Raw genomic sequence first — 10296 nt, forward strand, 5'->3', positions numbered from 1 at the left:
GATAGATATGGTCATTATCTATGATTCTGCGTTTTTAGTTTTCTCGAATGTGCAATATTGTGGATGCAACAGATTTTCGTCCTTTGTGTGGGCGGAAGGGGGTGGGGCGAAATTTTGAGATACACGTTTTATAGTAAGATCTAACAGGAGTGCGGATACCAAGTTTGGTTACTCTAGCTTTAATAGTCTCTGAGATTTTTGAATATCCCCAGATTTTCTTCCTTTGCGGGGGCGGAAGGGGGTGTGGCGAAATTTTGAAACAAACTCGTCTCGGTCCGATATATTAGGAGTGTGGATACCAAATTTGGTTGCTCTAGCTTTTGTAGTCTCTGAGATCTAGGCGCTAATGTTTTACTCTAAGCAAAGCCGCCTATGCTACGTGTGTGTTAGAGAGAGACAGGGCGAGAAAAAATGATATTGTTTTCTTGATGCTGGCTATAATAATAATACGATCCAATTCAGATTCCGCAGTCTTAAAGATATGGTCATTCTCTACAACTCGACGTTTTTGGTTTTCTCATATCTTTAAAATTGTGGATGCCACATATTTTCGTTCTTTGTGGGGGCGGAAGTGGGCGGGGCGAAGTTTTGAAATATTTTTGTAGCAGTGACATATCACAGAAGTCTGGATCCAAAACATCGTTGCTCTAGCTCTTATAGTCTTTGAGCACTAGGCGCTGAAGGGGACGGACAGACGGACGGACGGACAGACGGACAGACAGACAGGGCCCAATCGACTCGGCTATTGATGCTGATCAAGAATATATATACTTTATGGGGTCGGAAACGATTCCTTCTGGACGTTACACACATCCACTTTTACCACAAATCTAATATACCCCAATACTCATTTTGAGTATCGGGTATAACAAAAATGCTTTATATTCAAGTGAGCAAAATGCCAACCATGAGCAACAGGCCTTGTAAATCGTTAATCAGCTCTTTGTACTATTTTAAATCTGAGAGGCTTGATCATGTTCGCTTCAAGTCTTATTGGTTTTCGGATCCTGTGTCGTTTCATTTGGAATACGGGTTGTTTCACTTACGATTAGCTACATATAGTATACAATAGTTTATTTTTTCATCTTAAGCCTATTCTTAAATTCTTAAATTGTGTGAAAACTATTCACAATCCACTACAATCCTACTATGTATATTCGTAAAAATAATTGACTGTTCTTTCCAGCAATAATGTAGATTCTATTCTCGTTTCATATATAGTAAAAATACATACAAAAGTTCTATAAAAAATCCGCATGCGAATACTGGACCGGCAAGTTGTTTATGTGTGTGTGTTTGTGGTGTGTTTTGTTTTTTTTTTGTACAACATTACCTAACTTAAAGTTGGAATTCGGATTCGGAATCGGCTGAAAAATGCTTGCAAATGCTGCAAGTTGTCACATTTCGGGTACAAAAGATTAACAAAAGGTGGAAAAGCGAACATAGTGTTCCCATTTCGTTGTCCAAAAATCGTTGTTGTTTTTGTTTTTGTGTGTTGTTGTGTTGCACATTGTCAATAATCTATATTCTATATAATAACTGCGTCAAGTTTCGTTAAGTTTAATGGAGTATGAAATCTTCACGTTTGTCAGGGTGTTTGTGGTCAACGGGGGTCAGGTCAAGGGAGATCAAATTATTCAAAATTGGAAAAGAATTAACATTACAAATAGCTTTATGCATCGTCAGAGGTTCAGGGTCAGGACTAACTACTGAGACTTTCACTTGGTTGAGAGTTTCTTTGTACTGCTCAAGCGTCAAGACTCAAGACAGAGTTGCGATTGGGGCAAAACTTTCGAGCAATCCTTTACAATTATTGGCATAGATTTATTCGAAAATCGACCACAGATTAATAAGGACTACAAAAAGATTCAAAGTAAGCTTAACTGGAGAGAAATGAGATCTCCAAAGTAATAAAATGTATAAATTCTGATTTTCAATCAGTTTAGATGGGTATTGGGCACGGGTACAACTGACAAATGATTACCGAAAATGTTCTTAGGGATACGTTTAAGCGTAGCAAGGGGGCTTCTTTCCTATACTATGTAGCGTGGGCCTAGCACTAAGTGTATGCTGTTTAATTATGCGCGTGTGTGTGGGTGTGCGTGCCACATCCATGGCTACTACTGTGGTGCTGCATGGTATGTGGTTTGTGCAAATCGAAGAGAGCGGGGCGGCTTGGGCTTTGCCCCTTTAAATGATGCGGTTGACCAGCGGCATCTTGCGGCGATTGTATGTGGTCGGCTGTGGCTGCGCCTGTGTCTGCACCAGCTGCTGCACCTTCACCTTCTGGCCATACTGCTGCTCCAGCTCGCCGGCGGGACCGATGGCATAGTTGATGTCCAGACGCGCACGCTTCGCCTGCTGCTGCTGCTGGTGGTGGTAGCCGTTGTGGTTCGCATTCAGATCGGCCGGATTCAGCTCGATGATGTGTGTGCCTTGGCCACTGGCTATGGCGCGGCGCACTGCCTCCTTATCGTCCTCGATGTCGATGGCATCGTACAGTTGTTCGTCGACCTGGAAGATTGGGAATGAAAGCGTTAGCAAAGGGCTGTTCAGAGCGGGGATAACAAGGCTAGATACCTTCTCGTATAGCAACGAAGACTTCTCGACCAGGTGCCTTTCCAAACTCACCTCAATGTCAAAGTCGCTGCTCTTCTGGCGGAGCAGGACGTGGTCAAGGGGCAGGTGATGGCTCGACTGGCTGGCAGCGGAGTGGCTGGCGAGTAGCTCTTCCTCGGCCTCGAATTCGCCCAGCATATCGTCGTCCTCATCCTCGTCCACGACATCTTCGTCCTCCTCAACGAGCATCGCATCCACAAGGGTGTCGTCGAAGTCCTGCTCCTCCAGATCGGAGGACTCTTCGATCTCCGACGTCGAATCGAGCTCCACATCGGAGTCGGCCGATCCGTGCTTCATCTCGCCGCGCTCCAACGACTCCAGGTGCTCCGGATAGACCATGGCGCAGCGTATGGCCTGTGGATCCTTGCGCGACCACTTCTGCACCTCCCCGTCCATCTTGGTGATGCGCTTCGGGTTCATGGCCCAGCGGCAGCCCTTGCGCTGATTGCCGTTCGTGGCCGGGCGCTCGATCTCCTCGAAGCACTTGTTCAGCCACAGATTGTGCCGCACGCTGTTCTTCCAGCCACTCGGCGCATTCTCGAAGTACGGAAAGTGCTGGCACAGGAAACTGTAGATCTCCGAGACGGGCAGCGAGCCGGCCCGCGAGTTCTTCAGGGCCAGCGCGATGAGGCAGGAGTATGAGTAGGCCGGCTTGGGGAAGGCGCTGCCCACGACAGGCAGCTTGACCTTCTGCTGCAGCGGCTTGACGAGACCAGCACTGCCGCTGCTGTTGTTGGCGATGTTGACCAGGTTGCTGCCATTGCTGAGCGGCGAGGAGGAGGCCAGCGACGAGCCGGACGAGCCATGGCGAGCCCATGCTCTGCATCTGGTGGTGCGGCGAATGGGCCGCCGAGGCGATGCTCTTTGGTGTGGTACTCCCCTGCTGCAGCAGGCCGCGCTTGGAGGCCTCCTCCCGCTTCAGGACCATGCCGTTGCCCGAACTCGGGGACGAACCGTTGGGGGACTTGGCCGACGACTGGTGCTTCAGCTTCTGGTAGGCGGCGCTGTTGGCGAAGGTTAGGCCCCCGATGCCGGGCGCCAGCTTGATCGTGTTGGTGGAGACGCCTCCGGTGGTGAGCTGGTTGGAGGAGGTCTTTGAGGTCTTGTTGCCGCCCTCCTCAGACGGACTGGACTGCGACTGGGCCCTGCGCAGCTCCGTGCCCAGATCCTTGCGCACCGCATCCACCGCCGAGGAGTTTCGGCGCTGCAGCACCGAGTTGGTGGCCATAGTGGCCGGTGCCGTGCTCCCGGTGCCGGTTACCACCGAAATCTGTTTGGGTATGTGTGCGCTCACTTGCTCCCGGCGCAGCGATCCAGCGCTGACCTTCATCTGGGCCGGCGAGAAGGTCAGATGTGACTTGTGCTGGTCCCGGTCCCCGCATGGCGATGCCGGCACGGCCCGCGACTGTGTGGAAGTGGCTGCCGTGCCCCTGCGCGGCGACCCCAGCATGGAGGAGGCCGAGCAGGCAGCGGAGTTGATCAGCGGCATCACCGAAAAGGGATTCACGCAGGGCCCCAGATCGGCGTAGTAGTCGGTGTTCGACCAGAAGTTGGCCGAGGAGCCCATCCACTTGGCCGTGGGCGAGGCGTGCAGCGTGCTGCTGGCCAGGAAATTGGCGTTGGCGTTGTATGCCACCGGCAGGTTGCTGCCGCTGCTCGTGTTGTTGTTGATGGCCGAAATCGTCTCCAGGGCGTGGTCCAGCGAGGTCAGGTCGCTAGAGGTAGCCAATGTGCTGGCTATCTCCGCCCAGATGTCCACGTCCAGCATGTCCTGCATCGAGTCGGACACGTAAAAGTCCAGCGAAGGGCCAGCCGCATCCTGCAAGGGATAGTTAATGTACATTTGAGTCACGAATCAATCAATCACGAATCTATTTTCCGAATCAATCGAGCAAACAAAACTTTCAGCGAAATTTATCGCGGGAATTTTGGCGCGACCAATGTTGTGCAACGTCTGCAAATGCACTTGCTACAGCAAGGTTGATTAACCAGAAGGTGAGGGCCAATAGAAACTGAGCGGAATCAAGATAAGATAAATCTAGTCAGCAAGAGGGAGATGGCAAGTAATTTCTATATTTTTCACACTCACAAAAGTTTTCCGATTTACTTTTGAATACACATAAATTGGGGCTCCCGTTTGACGAAATGAAAATTAAACAAACGGGTTTTTATAGAACGAAACGACCCTTAATTGCCAAAAAGGAAAAAAGCAGATGGCTTATTGATGCATTAACATAAACTTAACACCTATATCAGGGTAACTAAACTTTTGCTTTCTTTATAAATAATTTTATTTTAAACCAACCTCAAATTTGGCTCGGAAAAAATTGCCCAGAGCAACAACAATTTTCGTTTTGGTGCAAACAGCAAAAATATGTGAAAACTGGAGAACCTTAAAACGAAAATCCGCAAAAGTAAATGAAAAACGGAGCCTGCCTGATTATATTATATATACTTATATTCATATTCTATCAAATGCAAATCAAAACTAGAGCATATCGTATATTCTCCCACTGCACGCTTTTCCCTGTAAGGTTTCATCAAAGTGTCATACGGCCATAAGAGCAATAGATTCATGGCAGTGGTACGGGGGCGGGTATCTGCTTTTCGCTTACTTTCTGTTTTGTTTTCTGCCTCGTGCCACAACCTGCCGCAACTTTTTCAAGGCTCTCTGCTATCGCGTCTGCCCCGAATGTATGCTTTTCGGGTTTTCTTCTTACAAGGAATTGTCATTTCCCGCCCTTTGGTTTCCTTGGTATCCCCTCCACCCCCCTTTTACCACTTATCTCTCGCAGCAGCCAACTTAATCTAACCACAAATGGGCTGCGCGGAGCTGTTTCGGAACTAATCGGACTTCAGCCCGAATAGGCAGAAGGCACACCCACCGCCGACCTGCAGGAGAATCGAATAAGTGTTGTAATAAATGGATAAATGGGTTTTTTACGTCTACCTTGTTTCCCCATATGCCGGGCAGTGTCTTCATAACTTCAGCACTCTCCTTGAGCGACCCCTTGCACACCTTGCATTTCGGATCGTCATCTTCCTGCAACTCCTGAATCTTGCGGGCCGGTGGCAAACCAATGCCCAGGTTCGAGGAGTCTGGCACGTCCATATTGATGCCGCTATTTTTCGCCACCAGGTCGGCCTTCTTGACGATTTTCTTAATGTTGTCGGACATTATACAAATCTTTTAAGCCTTTTGTAAGTTTTTTTTCGGGAACCAAAACTGAAAACGTTTACGTTCGGAACAACTCCAAAATGAAAATGATTTTAACAACAACAGTTTTGGGGAATTCAACTTGAAAAGTCAGTGTTGAAAAACACCGTCCAAGCAACGAGGGCTTAAATATTTCACACAGCTGTCTTTTCATCAAAGTACGATTCGTTTAATGGAAACACTGAAATCAGCAGACTTTTAGAAAGGGAAAATTAAAGAATTGAAAAGGATTAACTTAAAGCAATCATACCCCAATGCGTATGTTTTTAGAATGCTATAAGTTAAACAATACATAATAATATGGAGAAACTAGTTCCCTATTGAACATTGAACCATTTTGAGAACTGAGTTCTATAGTCGATATTTTCAATGAATTTCCAATGGGTATTCTTTAGAGGCAGCCTCCCATGACCTATAGGAAAATACCAGTGAATATTGATATCACGTTGGCACACATTAACAAAATAATACACCTCGCTCAATCATCTGGCGCAGGCCGCACGAGCTGTGCTCCAGAACGGCGCCCAGATCTCCCAAATGTTGAGTGATCTGAACCGCGTGGATTTCCACAATATGCAGGTGAGTCGAGCAACGAATTACAACGAAGTTATTGGAGACTGAACAGCGCTCTTTGTGCCCGTGCAGGAACAGGCCGCCTGGGTGAGTCAGTGTGCCCCGGCTGTGGTTCAGAGATTGGAGAGCGACTTCAAGGCCGCCCTGCAGCAGCAGAGCTCGCTGGAGCAGTGGGCCAGCTGGCTGCAGCTCGTGGTCGAGTCGGCCATGGAGGAGTACACGGGCAAGCCGACATATGCGCGGGCCGCCCGCCAGTTCCTGCTCAAGTGGAGCTTCTACAGCTCGATGATCATCCGGGACTTGACGCTGCGCTCGGCCTCGAGCTTCGGCAGCTTCCACCTGATAAGACTTCTGTTCGACGAGTACATGTTCTATCTGGTGGAGCACAAGATAGCCGAGGCGCAGCAGAAGACGGCCATAGCGGTCGTATGCGAACGCATGGTAAGATTCCTTGGAATTGTACCCATAGCCCTCTTGATTCGCTAACAATCCCAATGTTCCCCAGAAGAAAGAGATGGACTTTGAATTTGAATGCCAGTTCGCGTACATCACCAGCGAAACGGAGCAGCAGAATACCCCCAGCTCGGTCAGCGGCGGGGATGTTGGCAACGAGGCGAAGCGACTGAAGCAGGAATGAGTTGCTATGGAAGCGGAAGCGGAAGCGGAAGCAGTGAAACTAGTATTCATAGTAACCGAGTTTATGTAATCCGTAATGGTTATCCCGATCAGTGTGCACCTGTCCCCATGTCCCCATGTCACCCTGTCACCCATATTCAGCTCTGCATTTAATAGTCAAACCGTGTGTGGTACGTATCCGTGTTTTAGTTTGTATTCCTTAGTTCCCAGACCCTAAGCGTAGTCAGTCGATCAGTTTTAGTAGTAACATTTTAGGCAGACTCAAAGGACTCATAGCTCATGCAGAGGCAGCGCTAGCGCTGGCCGATGAGTGTGAGTTTGTATGAGTGAGCATTGCCCCCACATTGAAGTGAAGAGCCGTCCAGCAGGCAGGAGGCAACAGCAGGCGGCAGCAAGGCGCAAGCCGCAAGCAACGTCTGGCCTTGCCTGCCCGATCAACTGATCCGATCTGATCTCTGATCGATCCGTGTATTCATAAGATACATTTTAGTTTAAGTACATGTGCATTAATATCTGTAATTTACGTCTAATTGTCTACTGTCTACGTCTACGTCTACGATAATGTTAGTTCCCTTTGTTTGTTTAAGAGAGAGCGGAGAATGCATCAGTTTTGTCTGGTTTCAACTATCTTGTATCTTGTATGTCACAGCGCACGGCGCACACTCGCACACATAGATACACAGATCACACACAACCACATACACATGGAGCACCCACGCACACTGAAAGCGAAAGCGACAGCGACAGCGAAAGCTACAGTTCGATTTTATAGATTTTAGCGAAACAGCTTGCTCAACGAATTAACAAAGTATCGGTATATCCAGCTCAAACATAAGCTAAGTAAACAACAGGCCTTAAATGTGCAAAGATCAACACTCAATTTTGAAACAATACAGTTTACCATATACCTTATACCTTATACTCTATATGTATATGTATATCTATATAGTATACAATGTGTAGACTAAGAAACATGAATGTAATATGTATATTTTAACTACAAGTGGATGCTCTGGGGGAGCAGCATACAATATATTTTAACAGAGGCGCTTTTCAAAGTATTTGATGCCATTTTATGTGTACGAGTACAAGATGCAAACGAACCAAAATACGATTTGCTTTGCACATCGAGTAACTAAGCGGATGCCTTCGTGCTCCATCCAACTGTCTAGTCCTAAAGCACACATCTGACATTATCTCTGCCTGGCACAAAAAAGAACGAACCAAATACCAACCACATATGTACATATTCGGCTCTTGACGAATCTGTCCGGTCTGGCAGGCGAATGGACGGCGACGGGCACATTACATGTGCAAAAGCACGTGATATGAACACAGAGTTCCTCTCGCACTATTGTCCACTGTCCCGTCCACGCCTGCCACTCAGCCCAGGCAGCGAAGCTCAATTACGATCTGCTCAAAATGCAAATTGCTCAGCTAATACCTAAGTTTTATTGGTTGTTGAAGGAAAACAAATAACAAACTTTTGAAATGTCAAAACTATTTATATACATATGTGAAATAAAAATTGTCCTCAAAAAATAACCGAAACCGAAACATGTCCTTCACCTGTATTCAATACTTTTTGGAGGGTATAAACACGCTTCATACTTGTGTAGATAGCTTCGATCTGTGCGACCGCAAAGTGTCTACCCTTGATGGAATTGGGAGAAGTGTATCGATGATATTTTTATCCGAAAACTATTATAAATTCGGAGCAGTATGCTTCAATAGCTTCATAGGATCCAGCTTCAATAGCTCCATACCTTATTGACACCTTGGACGCTTTAGATTCTGGAAAAGGGCCCGCAGAAAACCGATCCCTCGTACCTCACCAATTAGAAGTGGGATGTACTCGTGTTGTTAGTTTATTTATTTATTTCTGTTATAATGTTTGTTATTTCTACTCAAGCCCAGAGTTTTTCTTTCTTCTTCTATCAATTTCCTGTATGTATGTGTAAATGTAGCGCAGCACCCAACTTAATCTAACCACAAATGGGCTGCGCGGAGCTGTTTCGGAATTAATCGGACTTCAGCCCGAATAGGCAGAAGGCACACCCACCGCCGACCTGCAGGAGAATCGAATAAGTGTTTTAATAAATGGATAAATGGGTTTTTTACGTCTACCTTGTTTCCCCATATGCCGGGCAGTGTCTTCATAACTTCAGCACTCTCCTTGAGCGACTCCTTGCACACCTTGCATTTCGGATCGTCATCTTCCTGCAAATCCTGAATCTTGCGGGCCGGTGGCAAACCAATGCCCAGGTTCGAGGAGTCTGGCACGTCCATATTGATGCCGCTATTTTTCGCCACCAGGTCGGCCTTCTTGACGATTTTCTTAATGTTGTCGGACATAATGCAAATCTTTTAAATCTTTTGCAAGTTTTTTTTCGGGAACCAAAACTGAAAACGTTTACGTTCGGAACAACTCCAAAATGAAAATGATTTTAGTAAAGGAAGCTAACAATTTGACAGGAAGCTCGTAGATGACCCAAAACAGTTTTGGGGAATTCAACTTGAAAAGTCAGTGTTGAAAAACACCGTCCAAGCAACCAGGGCTTAAATATTTCACACAGCTGTCTTTTCATCAAAGTACGATTCGTTTAATGGAAACACTGAAATCAGCAGACTTTTAGAAAGGGAAAATTAAAGAATTGAAAGGGATTAACTTAAAGCAATCATACCCTAATGCGTATGTTTTTAGAATGCTATAAGTTAAACAATACATAATAATATGGAGAAACTAGTTCCCTATTGAACATTGAACCATTTTGAGAACTGAGTTCTATAGTCGATATTTTCAATGAATTTCCAATGGGTATTCTTTAGAGGCAGCCTCTAATGACCTATAGGAAAGTACCAGTGAATATTGATATCACGTTGGCACACATTTACAAAATAAATGTTTTCCCTCAGTTGTTACGAAATATAGTATAGCATTCCCGTTCTAGAACCGATCGGCTGACATTTTTATAGTTTACAAAACGAATTAAACCAAACTGATCAAAATCGGATTAGCTGCTAACAGAATACAGATAATTCGTGGGTTACACGATAAATATTTTTCCCCACACTGCAACTTTTTTTGATCTTTAAGAATTCCCCGCTCCATTCATATTCGGAAAAATGTACTAAAATTACCCTGGAATAAGGTTTTACCCACGTTTTATTCTTTTAATTTGTAGATATTTTTTTAATTTTTATTGAATTTTTTTGGTTTAAATTTTTCAGTATCAACTCTATACAAAAAT

At 45.9% G+C, this 10296-nt stretch overlaps 1 protein-coding gene and 1 pseudogene across 2 annotated transcripts; one reads left to right on the forward strand and one right to left on the reverse strand.

The window, feature by feature from the left end:
* Positions 1-1322: 1322 nt before the first annotated feature.
* On the reverse strand, positions 1323-5196 carry LOC117187465 (annotated as a pseudogene).
* An 828-nt stretch (positions 5197-6024) lies between these two features.
* Positions 6025-7669, forward strand: LOC117187113 (DNA-binding protein RFX2-like). Of its 2 annotated transcripts, none has more exons than XM_033389083.1 (3): positions 6025-6415; positions 6482-6850; positions 6918-7669. In XM_033389083.1, exons 1-3 carry the CDS (start codon positions 6374-6376, stop codon positions 7044-7046), a joined length of 540 nt encoding a protein of 179 aa, XP_033244974.1. In that variant the 5' UTR covers positions 6025-6373; the 3' UTR covers positions 7047-7669. The 2 variants fall into 2 exon arrangements, with proteins under 2 accessions (XP_033244974.1, XP_033244973.1); XM_033389082.1 differs by having other exon boundaries at positions 6028-6415; positions 6915-7669.
* The last annotated feature ends 2627 nt before the right edge of the window (positions 7670-10296 follow it).

Source organism: Drosophila miranda, chromosome 2, assembly GCF_003369915.1.
Source record: "Drosophila miranda strain MSH22 chromosome 2, D.miranda_PacBio2.1, whole genome shotgun sequence".
In the NCBI taxonomy this organism is placed as follows: Eukaryota; Metazoa; Arthropoda; class Insecta; order Diptera; family Drosophilidae; genus Drosophila; species Drosophila miranda.

Coding starts and splice junctions, on each gene's coding strand:
- LOC117187113 (XM_033389082.1), top strand. CDS start 6,374: ATGTTGAGTGATCTGAACCGCGTGGATTTCCACAATATGCAG. Junction 6,416..6,481: donor TGGATTTCCACAATATGCAG/GTGAGTCGAGCA, acceptor GTGCCCGTGCAG/GAACAGGCCGCCTGGGTGAG. Junction 6,851..6,914: donor CGGTCGTATGCGAACGCATG/GTAAGATTCCTT, acceptor AATGTTCCCCAG/AAGAAAGAGATGGACTTTGA.